Here is a 21056-nt window from a genome sequence, read left to right as displayed (position 1 = left end):
ACTGTGAGGGCATAGGTCACGTAGGAGGTTGATGATGTTGAACATTATTTTGTGTTTGCGCTCTCTAAACACCACATGGTACTCAGGATTACTATATATAATTAAGAATAATAATTTTATTATTTTTATCATGTAAAGAAAATGCCATAAGTATTACAGCACGTTTAGCGGGAGATAGTGCGCTCAAGGGGGTAAATATGAAGTAGAAGTACAATGCTGGTTTCTCATCCTTTGTGGCGATTTGTTGCACTTGGGAGTATGCAAGGCCTCCAGTAGCGTTTCCTCGCCTCCTCAAGTCGCCTTTTTCATCTCCTGCCCTCCACTCATGAATGGAAACTGCGAGCGAGGAGTGGCAAGGCTGCTGTCATTCACTCAATCGCTCCATGACTGCGTAGGCTCTACCCATTCTCTACTTTCTACAGTGCTTTTGCAGGTGGTCACGGATAACTACAGCTGTCAAAACAGTATTGTGTCCAAGCCCAGGGAGCTCCGGAGGACATGCACATGCGACACGATGGAAGGGTCCAAACGAATTTCTTGCGTCAGCTTTTCCCTCTGCCATGCTTCTGGCATACATGTATGCTCTGGACCACCTCCAGATGTGGCATGCAAGACAGCTGCAGCTGCATCAGCACAGCAGTGCAAAAATTGAAGGGAGAGGCAAAGAAAGCTTCACTTTAAGAGGAAGTTTTACCTCGGGCCCAACTCCGATGCGGCCTAAGATGTAAAATGCAAAAACGTTTTTCCGAGATAGCCCCTGAACCGATTTTAATGAAATTTGTTGCATTTGAGAGAGAACGTTAAATTCTAGTGACTGTTGGAAGCAGAATTTTGATTAAGGGCCTGAATTTTGTTAAAATGATTTTCAAAATGCAAAGGTTTGAAAAAAATAGAAGCACAAAGTTTACAAATAAATAGCTCTGCATCATGAACAGATATTGTGGTTCGGTAAACGCCGTCCATTAGATCATTGAAAGCGGACAAATTCGATACGTGATTTTATTTCTCACGTGAATTTGTTATGTTGTTTACGAGGTTCTGCAAAAGCTTTATTTCCATATTACTAAATCTTTTGATATTCTTTTGTAACATATCAAATAATAAATTGACGACTTAAAACAAAAATTCGATACCAACAGTCATTAGATCTTACGTTCTTTTTCATGCAACAAACATCGCCAAATTTGGTGCAGTAGTTGCCGAGAAAAACGAATTCTTTTACGTGTATTTAGATAGGAGCACCCGAGCTAATGCTACCTCTTAAGATGTTAGTTGAAGGGCGGCACACATGTGCACATTGGCTCAGCGATCTAATGGTATCTTCGACTGGTCGCCTGTATGCCCCGAAGCAGAGTCGGGTAGATCGGTCGTTTCCCGAGCTCAAAGGAAGGGGACAAGCGCGCAAACCGAACGTGCGGCTCACTCCCGGAGGAGGAAATTGCTGATGCGAAACCACGTGACTACTGCCAACGTCCGATGTTTCGCCTATCAAAAGCTCCCGGCGCTGCCCAAAAAGCCGGCGGACGTGCCGGCGGGACGAACGTTCGTCGAGACGCCAGCATGCAGTGGCCTAGGTTGCCAAGGTTACGGTGGGCCGTCGCCAACAGCAGCGACGCGGCGCTGCGATGACGTTTCAATCTCGATGACTGCTCCGACGACAGGGCTCGGAGCGCCTCAGAGCGATCCAAGATAGAGGAGAGCCATCGAGAAGAACCAGCCGAACGCAGGGCGCGCACCCTCTTTCAACCAGTCGAAGACAACGCCGCTCGCGAGAGCACTCCAGAGTGCTCAGAAACGACCAGCCGAAGATAGCATAAGTCTGTCCGAGGGTTTAGTTTCTAACCCTGTTCCCTCACCACAGCAGCCCGTTGCGCTACCCATTCGATCACGGGCGGTGCTAACCTACATACATCGATGAACAGCCAAAACTAAGCAACGTGCCGTGTCCTGCAGTCGCGCGCTGGTGTACTTGTGTCCGCGCCATTGCCTCCTATTTTTTTCTGGAGGCGCTGGTCCGCGCTCGCGGTCCGAATGCAAACCGTTCAAAAGTACCCCACAGGCCTACACAGCAACTTTAGGCACTGATTTAGGGTAATTTATATGACTAAGTTAGCTCTTTGCAAAACAGTAACGTCGTACGGCTTTATTATTCCGGCCGCTGCACCGGTACGGTTTTTACGGAGGAAGTCCGCACGATCTGCTTCGCGCATTACTTGTTTTCAAGACACCCGCGTCCACATCACATGGCTGCCATTGGCTGCGTTCAATCACGTGGGTTTTGATAGGGCTATCCAATCATGCGCCTGTTTGTTTTTGCCTTTGTTTTTTGCCATATAGTTTCATACAATAATTACGTGGTTTTTCCTTTGCTTCTTCTTCCTCCACCTCCTCACTCAATCGCTGCAGGTACGCGCCGGAAACCGAATGAACTTGAGAACAGATGGAAATATTTTTCGCACATCTTGTCTTCCGAGATATCTGGGGAAGCTCCATCGTGATTCGCAGCAGCAAGAACAAGTTCTTAACAATTCGCACGCAGGTGTTCTGTGATTTCAGCATGTCTTCGTTGTCTCATGACCTATATCCTATTTGCATTCTGCCTTACGCACTCCTGATGACTGGACGATAGTGTACTACTGACAAATCTGTTGTGCACTCAGGCGAACGACAACGACCAATGCCAAGGCAATTTTTTAAAGCTTTAGTGATAATCAGCAAAGTTGTTTCTCTCTCTCTCTTTAAGCGAACAGCTTTCTTTGGGTTTTCCGCCTGTTTTCGATCAGGATTGGGCTCGATTGCGATCGAAAGTGGCCGTGTAATACGTCACCGAAGGCCAGTTAAACGCGCAAGCTGTCGCGCAAGAGCTTTGGGGCGTCTGAAGGTTTATGCCTTCAAGCGCATCATTCCTTTAATTAAGCGAATAACTCTAGAAACGTTCGGCTACTCACTTACATTTTTACCATCACTGTCGATGGACTCTGCGTTTTCTTTTTTATTGCGATGGCAATAAATATTAAATTATTAAATAAATATTATTGAAATGCTCAAGTTCTGACCAGGTTTTATGGCATTGACTGATATATTCATCAGAATTTTGGTGATTGCAATTAAAAATAGCCAAAGAATGTTAGGGCCTGCTATTTGAAATTGTTGTAATTTCACTGGGCGCAGAATAATGCTGATGGCTCGCCATTTGCCTTGTCTCGTGCAGCGTCGACATGTGATGCCTGCAACGGCACTGGCACTTAATTTTCCTTCTGCCCAGCAGGAGTTGCCTTGCGTGCTGCGTTTCGTCATGTCGTGCCCACATATAGGTACAGCACAGTCTGAGGAGTCCAAGTGCAGTGCTTAAGCTTGTTATTGCTGTCACTGCTTCTCCCTTCAGGCAAAATTGCCAATTTTTTCACGGCTTGGCTAAATGGGGCTGTAAACTGTACTTGATCTACTGTAGCGATTATTAGTTCTTGTAAAGTAGTTTTGAAGCAGTCCTTTTGTGGTCTGATAAAGGGTTTGGAAGGATTCGCATGGGCTTGTTGGTATCAATGTTTTATTTAGAGAAAAGGAGGGAGGGTGTCATGGAAAATGTTTTCTTCTTTTAACTCTACAGCGAGGAAAATAACTTTATTTGCGACTAGTTCTTTTCACAAATTTGTGGCCTGTTGCACATTTGCACTGTACTATCATGCTGTTATGCCAATCGAACACAATGTGGCAGCATGCACATTGTTTGATGGGGGGGGGGGGGCTCCTAAAAGGTGCAGACTGGATGCTAATGTAGCTAACTATGGGATGCGGCTCAACATTGCAGACTGCTTAGATGAAAATGGAGAACAATGCAAGACACGACACGAAGCCAGGCACAGCGGTGCCCTTCGACCTCTGTTTTTTTTACCCTTGTGAGTGTGAATTATTTGACTTGTCTCACTGGAGCTTAAATTTTTGAGATACTTCAAATGCTATTAAATCTACAGGAAACAGTATCGCGGGTGACAGCACATTTGCCTCCAATGCTGTTGCGAAGCACACATCATGAGTTACCCGTGTTTCTGCCACAAACACGAGATCAAGCACCATTTTCAGAGCACCATTCAGTATACCACACCTGAAATCTCGGAATATGCTTGCTTTAAAGCATGTATAGAAATTTGAAGTGCACCCATATTCCATTGCATTGTGCAAAATCTGAAACAACTTCCATGTTTTGAGCAGCTCCAATACTTCCATACAATGCAACAGCTATTAGCTCTTCCATAGCGTTTTGCAGAAATTCTTGCCCTTGAACTCCCCAGCCCTAGATGTTACTTTAGAGTGTACAAATAGCACCCGAAAGTGGCTTTGTGTGCCCAAAAAATTATTGTGGTCTCTTGTACACCTGATGACAACGTCCCTTAACTTTAGCTTGTCTGCCTCTAAAACTCCCTAGTGTCCTAAAAGTACCAATATCGCCAAAGTTCAAGCAACAGGTTGTTTTGCTTCATTTGGCAGATACAAACTAATTTCAGCACCTTTGGTTTATTTAGGCACCTCTGTCCCTTCACTCCACCTCAAAGTTTGTATTGTAAAATAATTTCTTTGTCAGATGCAAAACTTGCGTATGTCAAGGAAGAGAATCTTTTACAATACAGCTAAATTTCTGGATAACTGAGAAAGACACAGCTTGCCTACAGTATATATCTTAAGTAAATTAATTATACATAAAAATTTATTAAGTGCAAATGAAAAAAAAATAATAATTTGGGAGTTGAGGGAGTTGATCTATTGATCTTGGGTGCCAAAACAACTGTAGCTATCGTGAACTATAGCGGATGCATTCTATTAATTTTCTTTAGCTGTGATTTTCTAATATTGCCCAAACCTAAGCACACACACGAGCATCATTTTTTATGCACCTTCATCAGAGATGTGTCTGTGGCAACAAGGAATTGAACCCATGACCTCGAACTCTGCAGCCGCGTAGCCACATAGCCACCATGTCGGGTTAGGAAGTGCAGAGGTGAAGACAAAGTACATTATTAAACCCAATGCCACATATGCCAACCATGTCTGTTGCAGTTCTCATGTGGTGAAATCTCTTCACTTTGTGCTCTCGTCTTTTACAGATACCACAGCCATTTAACAGGTCAGCAGAAGGAAGACAACATCAAAGGAGCAAATTGAACATTTGCAGAAATAACTTTGGATCTTGGTTGTGTAGATGAACGAGCTCAGTGTGTGCAGTGTTTTGCAGTTGCTCCTGTGGCCTGTGTTTGAATTTCTGCCCAGAACTGACAATTTCAAATGAAACTCATTTGCAAAGAGTAGGCATAGGTGTCATGCTGGCGAATACATTTCCTCGCACTTGGCTCTAAGAAACTAGCTGCACGAAATCACCATATTCCAGTCCACCCCATACTTGCCGGTAGTTTATAATTGGGGATTGGATTTGGCAGATTAATACAATAAAGTCGTAGATGAGGAGAAGCACTGTGACATCGCTAACTGACCTCCTAGAGTATTACACCACTGTTGCAGAAAGTGGAGCGATACTGTGTGGTGAAACGTTCCTCACAAATTGTGGTTGCAGTAGACCAGCAAGTCATCGTCGTCAGCAACTTCACTTCGTGAACCGAAGCATGAAGACTTAACTGTTGACAACCGTTTGATTTGAGAGTTGCTTGCTGCTGTTTCACAACTGGGGTGTGACGCTGCCACACAGTCGATGTGGTGTCATCATTACCAGGAGTGTGCCATCGTCATCATCAAGCACCCAGTTTTCTGCAAAATGCATGTCCGAGCAGACCTGCCCTTTCAAGTACTGTGCTTGATCTACTGTCATTTGCTGTATCCAGTGTGAACGTTGAAAGAGCATTCTTGATGCTTTATTTTGTAAATTGAAAAGAGCATGCTGCAAGTTTGAAAATGGCAGAAGGAAAGATGCAGGAGGTTGTAAGTCTGACTGAAGGAAGAAAATACTTGCCTCCACTTCGGTGCTTACCACTGTTAAGCAGCATTGTTTTTTGCATTTACTAATTCTTGAATTGTCTTTTGCACAAAGTACTGATTGTCGGCTTGATATTTGACTAATATCGAAGCAGCTATTAGATGTATAGATAGCAGGGGAAGAAAGAGTTCTTGTCATGTTTACCAAGTGATGTGTGCAAAGTTTTTAAACTGTACTGATATTGCTGTATGCAAATCTACTTCTTGGTGACATGTGCTAGGGCGGATAACAGTAGCTATGGTGTTGAAAGCTGGTGTTGGTGTTATGGTGTTGATGAGCAAATATTCAGGATCCTAAAATCCTTTCTTGGCTGGTGTTCCCTGTTTTGTAAGGAGCGATGTATGTACAGTTGGTTCTGGCATAGTGTATGCTGTCATCAAACCTTCCATGCATTCCCTAGCTCTTACCAGCGCTTGTAGACGTCATCTGGCAGATGTAATAAAAGCAAATTGTTCAGTTTAATTTTCAACACAGTGTAGTTCTTGCACTAAATTGAATAACTTATCTTGCAGGCACCACCAGATGGCAGCACGGGACTCATCAACACGTAGACAACTCGTCTGCCAGACATGCTGGACAACATTTCTCACACACGGAAATTAGTGGGAGCGACCTGTGCTCCTCGGAAAATGTGGACCCTGAGCTGCACACTTGCGGCTACTGCAACAAGTCGTTCACAAAGCGTTCCAGCCTGACCGTTCACCTCCGCATCCACACCGGCGAGAGACCATTTCGCTGCCACATGTGCCCTCGGGCCTTTGCGCAGAAAGTTAATCTCACACATCACTTGAGGACACATACAGGGGAGAGACCATTCCAGTGTCGCTTTTGTCCCATGGCCTTCGCGCGCAAGTTGCCGCGAAGATGTCACGAGCTCCGCATGCACTTGAACGGGGTTGCTGCCCTTTGAAGGGCTTGCCTCATATCTGTCGCATTTGCTGGTAGTGAGCGTTGTGGGAATTCTCTGCAAGCAAGGTGCTTTTGCCTGCCTTAAGTTCCCATGAGAATGTCAGGCTTTGCAGGAGGACTGCGGTTATGCATACTTAAATGGATTATAGACACTAAAGCGCAACGATAAATTAGTTTAGTGAATCAATGAAATTGGCAGCCATACGAGTTCTGAGGGAATATTTTATTCAAGTGTTTCTTCAGGACATTGCTTTTGTCAATGTTGTGGCAAGAAGTTTATTGCAAAAAATGTAAATGGAGGACAAACTGCAGTTTTTTAATTTTATATAAGAACACCACCGCCAGTTTGTTAATGTATTGTCGCTGATTCCAAAGTATTTCAACATTTTTGGGCTTGTGTGGCTCAGTGAAGTCCTCAAAAATTGTCTGTTTTAAAATACAGGGTAGCAAATTTTTACTGATGAAGAAAAATTATGGATATCGGATTACATGCTGTCACAATCCCACGTCACGGCCTTGCAACTTGTTTTTTATCAAGTGTTCTCTTGCAGTAAGAGTGGCTTTTCTGGTATTGTAGGAGCATAATTTAGTGATACAGATCAACCTATCTTTATGTTTAGCATCCTTTCAAGAATAAACCACAACAAAGCTTCTTTAGCAGCATTCCAAAGGTCTGGTGAGAATGGTCACAGCTAGGCATATAGGAAACTTGGATGTGGTGGCAAGACAATTTGTATTGCTCATAGGACGGTAAAAGAAACAGTGATTTCATCCTATCTACTTAATTATAGCAGTAACTCGAAAGCTGCGCCACAGGGTATTGTGAAATATAAATGTGTGACAGTGTATAATAGACTGTTCATTTTGATGATTTATATCGTTAGAGAGATATTTGGAAGAGACTAACATGCTCAGAAAGCAACGAAGTAGTGGCAGGCCATTTGCTGGAGCTGTTGGTGTCACCTTGCAAGTCTATCTTCACGTGCGGCTAGTTTATATGTACATTTGTGTGATATGCTTCCTCTCCATACACTTTCTTTTCAATATTTTCACGCTAGATCAAGGCTTTGTGTGATGAAAGCATCCCTGTCATTACAACACTGTTGCAGTTGGCTTGTCCAAGGTTGCTACTGTGGAATTTTTCAATTCATTTTGAGAGATTCACACACTAAAGCGTACTCTATGAGGTGCCTGGAAATCACTTGCAATGGGCTAATTATGTCCGACAGTTCTGCACTACCTCCATTCGTGCCTGACAGCGTTGTTCACATGATGTTGAACTGTCAGTGTTCATTATGTACTGTTGCCCTGCTGAGCTATGTGGGGGTGTTTAGTGGTTCACCTTGTATGTGGCCTTAGGATATTTTTGCTTTGTGTCATTCATCCTCAGAGAAAATGTAGGTCATGAGAGTTCCTCGTCAAATCGTAATGCATGAGGTGACCATTTCGCTGTCATGTTTATGCACAGTGATTAGTAGTGGCACTTGTCATACTCTGTGTGGATCACAATGTTTGAGGTAGTGTTTATGTTTTATTTAAGCATACATTGTTGTTCACTTCCTACTATACACAGTCAGTGTGCTTAGAATGGCAGAAGCAATTCTTAAAGGCACTTCAGAACGCTCAATATAGGTCACAAATAATAGCACCGAAAATATGTATTGCTGGCAGTTGGGGCCAAAGCAACAACAAAATTTTTAAGCAAGTCATGGGAGGTATACTAGTTAACCTGGCTACCATTTAGCTTGTGTATTTTTGTGTTTTATCTTTACATACACTTTCAAGACATAATGCAATTACTTTTTTAACACTAGTTCAGGCAAAAAGCAGAGCTGGTTTGAACTTGGAAATCTAAAACATTTCCAACAGGTGTCCTCGTGTTTATTCTTCTTACAGAGTGTTCTTTTCCCCCTTTAATTGCTGGAAATGTCACCAGGCCTTCTGCATTGCAACGTTCCACATCAGCACCAAAGGGTGTAGATGTACTGGATTTCTTTTTGTTTAATATGAGATGTTTGAAAAATGGCATTAAAAAAAAAATTGTTGCAAGATTGCATTTCAACATTAAGTTTTCCACATGTAAAAAAATGGTGCATTTCTCCAACCTGAAGACTGCGAAAAACGATTAGGAATGGTAGCTGTAGGGTCTTAATTTTTCCATTCATGCTCTACTGATTGCTCTCTGATGGTGCTCCCAACCATATGTTTGCCAAAATGGTGAGCTTTTCTGATCTAACAACTAGCTAGCTCTAGCCCTGACTGAGTCTCATTCTCATTATCATTTTCAGTCTCATTCTCATCAGCTCATTCTCTACTTTTCACGGCTGTGCGTCCTACATATGAAAGAATTACATGCAGAAAGCTGTCGCATCGCTGTATTCAGGGCAAACCCTAAACTGCAGCCAAGTGTCTCAACGTCAATATTTGGTTGTGTCCAAAAACAAAATTTGTTTCTTGCACGGTTATGGAGATAACCATCCGGGCCACAAGTAGGGCATCTTTCCAAATTGGAAGTTGATAATTCTGAGGAACCAGTGAGACCAGAAACGAATCAAATGAATCTCTGAAAAACAGACAGCTGAAGCTAAATCTCGTCGTGGCAGTCTAGCAAAAGAAGCCCGGTTGAAGGAGCAGGCTTGCAGAGGTTCTGATGGTACCGCCTATGCAACAGGATAATTTTGAAGCTTTACGCTTCTCGTAGAAAGCCGAATTGCATTCTGGCCAAATTTCATGTATATTTATTATCTTTAATGTTAAGCACGTGTAGAAACCTTCAACTTAACCTTTTCTTTTTTTTCGTTTTTCATTTTGGACTGTTCTTACTACTCCACAAAACTTCTGTGACTCAATCTCGGCCAGAGTTTGCATTCACAAGTTAGCATGCACAAGTTTGCATACCCAAGGATGTGTGGAATGCAAGTGTATAGGCTTCACTGAATTTTTAGTGTGTCTGACCAAAGTGCATGCATAGGAAATCGTTGCATAAACTGTGGTGGCACACTGACATGATTACCGCCACTCGTTCAGCTAAAATTATTTCCACAAACTTGTCTTCAAGCTTCTGCCACAACTAAGAGACTGGCAGGTTTCCTCACTATGGTCTGCTTTTTCTCTAGTTGTGTGCATGTGTGTGTGATCAACGTTGATCAGAGATCAACCTTGAGTACACGTGGATCCTTCAGTTTTCTTGGAATTTATATCTCCTTGTCTCAGTTATATTAGTGCTTCAAAACACAACGTGTTCAATGGAACAGTATGCCGCCTTTGGGACACCAGATATTTTGTTCCAAAAGCCATAGGTGTACTAATAAAAGCTGCTTCAGTTTATTGGAATATGTTGTTGCTGAAGTACCAAAAGACTCATGTCATTTTATGGCACTGTAATAGGACAAATGCAATGAATGCACAGAAAACTGCTCTGCTTGACTTTATTGACTATAATTTGTGGTATCACAACTGCAAACTATAAGAAAACATTTGCATTGAATTCATTAGAAAGCACAAGTTGACAGAGGAGGAAAAAAATAAAACCGGGCAATGTGTGCATTACAACAACCATGCATATAAATGGCTTAATGACAATACATTTTGTCTCATCATCACTAGTTTCCATTTCTGATATTCATAACTTGCATGGGTCCAGAATGCGTGTGCTTCTTTTTCACAGACTTCTACAGGAATTAGTACGAAAACTGCATACTACAGGTGCAGATGACTGCTCGTCGCAATGCATGCATAGCTTCAGCAGTGCTCAGATCACGTACTGTTGTAGCTGAACGCTTCCCCCCCTCACACACACACGCACGTGCACATAACAAGAAGCTTGCAGCTTAGCCCTATTATGTCAGTGCTGTGTCATTAGAGCTGTGTCACATAAGTAGTGTAGATGTTCACTTACTTTCAAACATTTGTGTTACAAACTACCCTGTGATAACTTGAATATCGTCTGTAAACTTGAATAAGCCCAAATAAAGTCTGAAAAACATTGTTAGATGTCACTGTTGACAGCCATCCATATCAGCCATGCAACAAATGTGCACACTGAGCAGCAATGCGAAATGGAACATGTGATTTGCATTCAAGACTACCTAGCTGTCTCATGTTGCTGCTGTCAAATCAGACACATGCCACGGGACATTCGTTTTGCCAAGTGGGGTTCAATCTCGTGAAGTTCAATCTTGCAGGTCTGCTGTAATCAGTCAGGTAGTTGTCCATTTCACACTTGACTGCACTCTAGGTTGCAGAGCAGGTATACATCTTATCACTGACATACACTCACCATTCAACGAGGACAGGTTCAGCATGTGAGTGCCTCATTCTATATTCACAGCTATATGTCTTAGGGTTGCAAGCAAACACTCATTGATTTGGGAAGCTTTGCTCCACATGTGTTGCTTTTGACGTGTGGCTGCTAGGAGAAATTTTGGCAGCATTCATTTCCCTCTCTAAAGCGTTGCACATTGTAGTCTTTGCCTGTGCTAAACATGTTAGAAATTCCCCCATGAAAGGAAAAAAATTCGGTACACTAGTCCAGACTGTTACCAGCACACAAAGCTTTAGATGCATCATGAGTGTCCTTTCTCACATGTGGACTGCATGGTAAGCTGCAAGAGTTGTTAATTTGGGCATGTTTATGTGCAAGTTCTATTCCTTGAGTACTGAGTAGCCAGCTGAACCTCGTACTGGCGAACTTCACTATCTAATTCTCTTTAATTTTCCTCTCTTTTTGCTGAGAATGTGCCATTTTGATTTGTGCAGACTCTGTTGCTGTGGATCACTGCCCTGAGCAACAATCTCTTCTAGAATTGCACATAGGAGGTCGCAAGAAGGGGAGTCTGCGGCGGTGTCTTGTGTGCGGCTACACCACAACTTTCAAGTCCAGCATGCAGAATCACCAAAGAAAACACACAGGCGAGCGCCCGCATCAGTGTGACTACTGCAGCAAAGCCTTCACACGGAAAAACAACCTCATTGGGCATCTACGCATGCATACCGGCGAGAGACCTTTCCCTTGCCACCTCTGCCCCAGTGCCTTCACGCAGAAGAGAATCCTTGAGGCCCATATTCGAACGCACACGGGCGAGAAGCCGTTTAAGTGTCGATTCTGCCCGATGGTGTTCACACATAAATGGCAGATGAAGAAGCACGAAGACATGCATCCACTGTGTTCATAGGGCGCATATGCTTTGTCACAAGACTCAAATGGTCCGGACTAGAAACGCTGAAGTCTGGCCATTTTTGAGCGGACAAGTGCAGTGCATAAAATGTGTGCTAATGGCAGCGTCTGCTAAGTATTACATCCCTACGTTCTATGGAAAGAGCTTAACTTTCAAACCAAATGATGTTTGCCCTTCTCACAGGTGCCATGGTTCCAGCCGGAAAGTTGACCGTCGACATATTCGCCGTATTGGCAGAAGCACGTGTGCCTACATACATGGCAGTGTTGTGACGTCATGGAGGAAGGAAAAATATGAGAGGGAGCATTACGTCATGCAGCCAGCCTTAGCAAGTGAACACTCTGTGAAGCCACAGTGGTGGCCCAACACGTGAACTCTTGTGTCGGAATCACGGGGCAAGAATCAAGATTTGCCAAGACGTTTGGTTCCCAGTAGCTATGCCAGTAGTTTCTTTCGGTGCACGCTTGTTCAGATGTCCTGCATTCAATCTGCTTGCAGAGTGGGAACACTAACACCATCCGCACACTTTGATATGCAATCAAGTGTTGGACCACCAGGTTTGGCTTCAATGGCGTTGCGGTGTGCTCCCTCCTATCTTTTTCCTTCCTCCATGTGTGATGTCTCCCAGTGACACGTGGCTTCGAGAAATATTAAAGGAAATATCAGTTCTTTGTTCAGTATGTTGCTTCAACAGATTAATTACAATTTAGAAAAATAATAAAACATACAAACCAAATGTATCCGCGTTTTTGTTTTACTTCGTACTGTAGCAAGAGAGATGTACTTCCATTCCGTCTGCTTGTTGCCAACCTTGCACATAGAGAATGAAACTGTGTCATTTTCTACCGTGTTCCAGTGCTGCGATCATGCTCTTTCATCCTCTCACCTCTGCATCAATACTCGTGATTGTGGCACTGACTTGTACCGCTAATCAGTTGTTCTCGTACAGAACGGGTGCGATTGTCACCAGAAATGCGCCACGCTGCAAGAACGTGCGCAAGAGAGAAAGAAAAATGAAGGCTGGGCCCATGGCATATTTTTCACGCGATCCTCTGGCTCCGGTATGAGCAAAAGCAGGGAAGGAATATTGCTTGCAGAGGCTAGACGGGGAAAGTGGAGAGAGTGTCTGTGTTGGCAGCACTGACATCAGTGGTTGGCGGTGACGCTCACCTCCTGAAGTCATGATTCGCAATACTTCAAATATTTCCATCTCTGGTATTAATGAACTATTCTGAAGAAATATCGAGGTTGAAAACTCCTCAGAGGCTGCTTAGCACAAAACCAAGATTTCCTATGTGGCCTGGTGAGGGGCCCTTTATTGAATGCACTTTCATACTCGCTCTGTACACTGTTGCGATTGATGAGTGTGACTAGATACAACTAAAGGTGTGGTAAGCAGTAGATGCGGGCGTGAATGTACGATTGCATAGATGAAAATAAAAGCAATTGTCCACAAATGTGAGCTTGTGTTTGTCCATTTTGCAAATTAACCTACAAGATAATACCAGACAACACCAAACATCCTAAGGGCATCCAAAACAAGTACTAAAGTCTCGCGTCCAAATAAGGAAATTGTAGGGATGTCCTATGGGCTTCAGCAGAAGGATGTCCAGTAAATGTCCTGGCATAGTACTTGAAGAAATGACGCACTCTTTCTAGTGTCATTGTTTATAACAAATACTTCACGAGCCATCCCAGTATACATTCCTTCTTTGTTCATGCTCAACTTAAGCTTGTGTAACCCAGCACAAATTACATACGCTAACTATAATTTTCTATATGAATTCTCCTGCAGCGTGGGCTTTAGCAATTACGCAGTACGTGTAACAAAAATCACGGGATAATGCTACATTAGTAATTTCACACATTTATGGAAAGCTCAACCTTGCGCACTGCATTGGTTCAACGTGCTGCTTTGATCGCGCACGACAAGTTCAATGTAAATAACCATTAATGGGCATTGAAACTGTCCGTGTGACAGACCCTACATACAGGCTTTCCATTTTCCAAGTTCTTCAAGAAGTGGCAAGCAGTTCTGGCTTCATTTCTTATATATATATATATATATATATATATATATATATATATATATATATATTTAGACACGTCTTGCCACGACTGTTGTCTTGTAAGGTGAAGGCTTTTCCCTCTTTCACATCTGTTGGATTCGTGACCTTAGTGCACAGTTTGAATGGTGCCAAGCAAATGGTGCTAGGTCATAATGTTTCTACCACAAAACTATGCTGCAAGTATAGGCGAGCCCCTACTGTTTTTCTGAACTATGATCCACGAGTATTTAATTAATGTGAGATGCTCAATTACACCTGATCCATCATCATGTTTGTCAGTGACATTTTATTCTTTGAAGATGAATTACGACCAATTTACTTGACTTCAATTCCTTTATCTGTAAGTATGTATACATATATATATATAGGGCAAGTAGTGACCCCAAATCCAGATCATGAGACTGAAATAATCAGAAGAATAAGAATGGGCTTGGGTGCGTTTGGCAGGCATTCTCAGATCATGAATAGCAGGTTGCCATTATCCCTCATAGGAAAGGGTATAACAGCTGTGTCTTACCAGTAGTCGCGTACGGCGCAGAAACCTGGAGGCTTACGGAAAGGGTTCTACTTAAATTGAGGACGACGCAACAAGCTATGGAAAGAAGAATGATGGGTGTAACGTTAAGGGATAAGAAAAGAGCAGATTGGGTGAGGGAACAAATGCGAGTTAATGACATCTTAGTTGAAATCAAGAAAAAGAAATGGGTATGGGCAGGACATGTAATGAGGAAAGAAGACAACTGATGGTCATTAAGGGTTACGGACTGGATTCCAAGGGAAGGGAAGTGTAGCAGGGGGCGGCAGAAAGTTCGGTGGGCGGATGAGATTAAGTTTGCAGGGACAACATGGCCACAATTAGTACGAGTGGGGTAGTTGGAGAAATATGGGAGAGGCCTTTGCCCCGCAGTGGGCAAAACCAGGCTGATGATGTGTGTGTGTGTGTGTGTGTGTGTGTGTGTGTGTGTATATATATATATATATATATATATATATATATATATATATATATATATATATATATATATATATATATATATATATATATATATATATATATATATATATATATATATATATATATATATATATATATATATATATATATATATATATATATATTTTAGCATTATTCATCCACTTCATCTTCTCATTGGTACATACTCATCATCACCATTACGGGACTGTGTTGTGGGGTCAGAAAGAACACCAAAGTGTTGGGCCACCTTATCAGTAGAAAAGATCGCGTTCGACCAGATCCTGACAAAGTTGCTGCTGTGATTCGGTTCCCTCACCCTAAAAAATCAAAAACAAGGAGTTTCTTGGGTCTGGCATCCTACTTTCGCCACTTCATCAGTCATTTTGCTTCCATGGCATCACCCCTCCATAAGTTGCTGATGTCTGGCACTACTTTCACTTGGGCAGATGACTGTGAACTTTCTTTCCAAGCCCTCAAGCAAGCTTTAACATCCAACCTGGTCCTCTGTCACTTCAATGAGAATGCACCAACTTGTTTGCACATCGACACTAGTGACCATGGGATCGTTGCTGTCCTTCTACAGTGAGATACCACTACATGAGAGAGTTGTCACTTATGCCAGTCACGCATTAATGGCTGCCGAATAGAACTACTTGATAACAGAGCAAGAATTCCTTTTTTTTTAATAGATACTACAATTTCTGGTCGAGATTTTAGTAGGGTGGGAAATGAGCGATACATGATTTGCTTTTCATTTCATGCAATTTTCATTGCTACTGTTTTTTCAAGATTGAAGGACATTTGCCAATTTTCACACCATGACACAACCCTTTGAGACGCTTGATTTAAGAGCAGCCGGTCAGATGTGCTTTTATCCTGAGAGTATAAAACACAGTCATCTGCGTATAGTTTAATTTTAACTGGGATGTCGTAACAATGTCATTTATAAAGATGAGAAAAGAAAGGGGCCTGGACGATACTTAAACTTTACCTGAGCAATGCTGGTCAAAAGATACAAATTGCTGGCGGTCAGTAATGTATGATGAAATCCATGATATTGCCTTAGAGTTTTGTAGTACCAAGTTTAATTTATAAAGCAGTTTATTGGGAGAAACTGTATCAAAGGCTTTATGAAAGTCCAAAAAGATTGCATCAGTTTGATTTATATTATTTATAGAAACTGCAAAATCATGTGTAGTTTCTATTAATTGAGTTTGTGTAGAAAAGCCCCTGCGAAACCCATGTTTTTCTTTGGTGAAAAGTTGTGCCCCTCGATAAATACTGAAATGTGCTTATGTATTATGTGCTCCATCAATTTGCAAGCGATTGAGATTAATGATTTCGGATGTTAGTTTTTTTACACAGCATTTGCTGCCATTTTTGTGTAGGGGTATCACCTTAGCTATTTTCCAGTCTCTTGGAACCCCTGCCTCCTGCAATGATTTCGAAAAAAATATGTGAAGGTACTTTGCCACCCACTCAGCACACCGCTTTAAAAATTCATTCGGGATGTCATTGGGACCACATGATTTTTTGATATCAATACTTAGTAGCATATTAAATATGCCCTGTTCACTAATGACCATATCGAGTATGGGCAGAAGAAAGGAAATTGGGCATGAAATCATTGTCTCTAGTGTAAACAGATTGAAAATGATTGTTAAATGCATTTGCTATTTTTGAGCAGTCTTAGGTAACTAATGCAGCCCTCAACATCAGAAGTCTTGCAATTGCATGATGAAGGAGCAACCAGACGCTAAAATTTTTCTGGGGATGCTGAAATAAGATGCGCCAATAGCACCCCATGGTAATTCTGTTTATCTTTCACAACTTGATCTCTGAGTTGAATGGTTAAGGTGAATATTTCTTGTACTCGAAAATTCGTTAGACAGCTTTTTTTTTTTTAGTCTTTTCAATTTCCTTCTGAGCTGTAGTGTAGCTCAAGTTATCCAAAGGTTCTTACTTTTTTTTTTACAATGCTAGGCACAAAACGATCAACACATTCTTTAATAATATCCTTTAAATGGTCCCAGAGATTGTTTACATTACCGTCACTGCTTGAAAACATATCAAAATGAAAGGACAACATGTCTGTTATTGAAACATCATCTGCTCGCAAAAAGTTTGGAAAATGACAGTTTGTTTTTGCGTTCATAGATACGCCAGAGAGCATTAGTAGTATCATCTGGTGATCATATGCCGGGATAAATTTCGCATTTAGCATTAGAAGCAGGAACATCACATATAAAAAAAAAGTCAAGCGTGGATATGCCCTTGTATCCTAGTAAAGTCATCAACAATTCGTAATAGGTCGTAGGCAAATACCTGGTGGATAATTGCTTTGCCTGCTCTGTCTTATTGCTTCTGAACTGTCAACGAGCTCCAGCCATTGTTAGGAAGGTTGAAATTGCCAGATAAAATAATGCCATCCCCTTGTTTTACGTGAATGCTCATATATTTTTTTCAATTAAACAAGATCGGTAGGTTCAGAGGAGGGTGGCCTGTAAACAACACCAATAATGTACTTAACATTTCCGTGATAAGTTTTACAGAAAAGGGACTCAACGTTAGGTACATCAGGCATTTTAATAATGTTCAAGAATATTTAAAAAGAATGCAAACTCTGCCTCCTCTAGCTCCGCGGTCTTTCCTGAATACATTGAAGCCAACTTGTACAAATTCACTGTTGAAGACTGAATCATTCAACCACGTTTCCGTTAGTAATGCAATGTCGGGATCGTGAGAAAGTATATTACCTATCAGTTCAGTGGTATTTTTTAATACACTTCTGCAGTTTATGTTTAGGATTCGTAATGAAGTGCAGGGTTGTGTTATTGGTCATCTACTGGACTGTTCATTTAGTAGATAATGTTGGCTTTTCTCACCATTCCACGCGTAGAAATTTCCGTCAACACTAAGTTTGTCATAAACGAGTTAGCTTTGACACCCCTATTTCTCTCTTCACTTGTGCTTACCCATAGATTTTTACGCATCTCATGCACCCGTTTGGAGAAGCCTTCAGAGAGAGGCAGAGATGTGCCTTTTAGTTTGTAGGAATTTTTCAGGATGGTTGCTTTTTCACCATAATTCATGAATTTAAGGATTAGAGGATGAGATTTTTATCTTTTGAGCCCAGCCTATGGATTCTTTCTATAGCTGGAGTTGGCACTCAGTTTTTCTATGAATATATCTTTCACGATTTTCTTTTCTAGTTCCTCAGTAGTTTCTACAGAAGACTCCTCCAAGCCGTATATTATTAAATTGTTTTTGCGACTTCTGTTTTCCAAGTCATCTACTTTTTTAATGACCTAAGCTAATGTATCATTTGAAAGCGCTTTTTCTATATCATTTACTTGAATTGTTAATTTCTTAAAGCAGGAAAGCTGCTGTTCCATCCCATCAATTCTGTCAGTTAAGGCAGTGATCTTTTTTTTCATTTCTTTTTGTTTGACTTGGATATTTTCTATGGTAGCACTGATATTATTTTGGCCAGAAGTGATGTGAAGTGAAGTTTATTTTCCCTTTCGTACAAAGGAGGAAGCCAGGACTAAAGGCTGGAATGCTTGATGAAGGCCTCGGCTCCCCTGTGCAGTCCGACACCAGAATACACAGAGATAACCGAAAATATAACTATATATAAATGCAAAATCACCTGCACTTGGAAGTGTTGCATGATTCAGCTAGTTATTTAAGCATACAAAAGTAAAAACGGTGTTACACCAAACCAAAACCAGAATCGATAAGATATTTCTTTTTCCTTTTTAAACATTTTGAATGAAACATCAAAATGAACATATGTCGACATTTTATTAATAGCCGCAGTTGCTTGATAATTAAATTTTTGTTTGCCATAGTTAGTACTTATGTCTTGAGGACCCGATGAATTTGTTTTCGAAAATAGTATGTGTCATTAGACAAAGTATTGTTTTGAGTGTGTAACTTGTTGGCTTTAATATGCTGCAGCAAATGAAAAAGGTAGACTTGGTTCGTTTTACTCAAATCGTCACTGCGAAACGGCGACACGGAAAAAATCTTTTGGTCTGCCATAGCAACCATGAATGCACCACAAAGCTCTCTTTTGAAGTGCTAATAGTTTCTGATAGTTAGTGGTTGGAGTTGTTCCCCATACTAGAATGCAATAGGTTGACTTAGAATATACAAGTGCGTAATACATCTGCAGACTCAACCACACGGTTACCAGATTAGCTGCTTTGCAAAGACAGCTAATACTTTTACTTATTGATGCTAATTTTGATACATGTGGGTTCCAGGAAAAGTTCTGGTGGAACCAGACACCAAGAAATTTAATACAATCAACCTCACATATTATTACGTGTCTAAAGTGGATGTTGACCTTATAGAAACCAGCAGTATTAATTGGCCTAAGAATAATATAGCTGGTTTTGGATAAATTTAAGGAAGACATGTTGTATCATAGCCAGGATTGTAAGTTACCTAAATACCTGTTTACCATAGCCTCAGCTTGGACAAGAGATTTGGCTGTAAAGAATATGTTTGTGTAATCAGCATAAATAATCATCTCATGAAGATAGCAGTTGCATCAACATTTCTTTTTCAGTCAAGCCAGGGTTAGACTCAATATCACCACATACCAACAAATCTTTGGCATAGCAAGAAAAACACATAAAAATGCACTTAGCAAAAAACTCGCAACTCCTCGCAATAGTTAGGGCCATAGAAAAATTTTGGCCATATATTTATGAACGCTACTTCACTCTCATCACCGACCACCACACCTTATGCTGGTCGTCGTCATGAAAAATGTGTCTGGAAGCCATGCCCGCTGGGTGCCCCGGTTGCAAGAGCGCGATTTTGATGTTGTTACGTCTCAATACGGCCAAAAGCATTAATTATACGTTAGCCACGAGGCAAACCCCACTCATTCATCAGCCCCTACCAAGAAGTCAATGCAGCATTGACACCGACTGCTGACAGCCCCTCCCCCCCCCCTCACAGCATTACCTGACAGCCTGAACTAATGATCACCGTTAGAGGTTGCTATCACGCTATCACCGCTAGAGGGTACTCACACTCTATCTTCCAATCGTGGCACTCAATTTGCCTAGGGTCAACGTTCTGGTCCATACTGCAACCACATTATCCATCCCTTGTGCGGAACTTCTCCTGCACATAATGCCAGGTTACATTGACAACTGCAACTATTTAAACTCAAAAACGATGTGCTGCACTGCTACATTTACAACACCAACAGACACCGCTGGGTACCGATTCTTCCACGTTCGCTGTGCACACAATACCTTGAATCCTTTCAGAACGACCCATCTGCTGGCCACTTGGGTTTCCGCAAAACAAACAACCGCCTCCTGCTGGCCCTTTACAGCCTGTCCCATGTTCCGAGACATTTTTTGCCATCGTTGGGACAAACCTGGTCGGGCCTCTGCCCATATAATGCCAGCAGGTCATCAATGGATCGTGACAGCTGTCGACTATCTCACACAGTATGCAGAGACCGTCCCTCTAAGCTCTAGTTTGGCCTCAGACGTTGCCGCGTTCTTTCTGGACACCATTGTGCTGCGTCATGGTGCACCTCGTGCACTGTTGAGCGATTGTAAGACTTTCATGTCAACTATGATCAAAGAAGTACTCAGAGCTTGTGGTACAGTTCATAAGACGACATCCGCATGCCAGCCTAATAAATGGCTTAACAGAGCGATTTCATCGCACACTAATGGATATGGCATCGATGTATATCGGGTCAAACCATGACAACTAGGACATGCTTTTACCTCTTGAGACGTTTGCTCACAGCATCACTATCCAACGAACTACAGGGTACTCGCCCTTCTACCTCGTTTACAACCATTCACCGACATTCACCATCGACGGTGCTTTCTTACACGCCCCTACTGACACCTCGGCCAGTATACCTGAACATGCAGTTAGTCTCGAGACTTCACGAATGT

The 21056-nt window shown here is 41.9% G+C and overlaps 1 protein-coding gene and 1 long non-coding RNA gene across 2 annotated transcripts in view; both read left to right on the top strand.

The window, feature by feature from the left end:
• Window positions 1–21056, top strand: part of LOC126528558 (uncharacterized) — an 89338-nt gene that overhangs the window by 13942 nt on the left and 54340 nt on the right. The window contains exons 4-6 of the mRNA XM_072284539.1: window positions 6489–6881; window positions 11074–11092; window positions 11624–12003. Of these exons, the coding sequence (XP_072140640.1) occupies window positions 6489–6881; window positions 11074–11092; window positions 11624–12003 (792 nt within the window). The remainder of the gene's footprint in view (window positions 1–6488; window positions 6882–11073; window positions 11093–11623; window positions 12004–21056) is intronic.
• LOC140213092 (uncharacterized) lies at window positions 2290–6449 on the top strand. The gene is made up of 2 exons (XR_011890002.1): window positions 2290–2685; window positions 5100–6449. It is a non-coding gene; the product is annotated as an uncharacterized lncRNA (long non-coding RNA).

This window comes from Dermacentor andersoni, chromosome 9 (genome assembly GCF_023375885.2).
Source record: "Dermacentor andersoni chromosome 9, qqDerAnde1_hic_scaffold, whole genome shotgun sequence".
NCBI lineage: Eukaryota > Metazoa > Arthropoda > Arachnida > Ixodida > Ixodidae > Dermacentor > Dermacentor andersoni.
The sequence above is the reverse complement of the archived record's forward strand: the minus strand, read 5'-3'. Positions and strand labels throughout refer to the sequence as shown.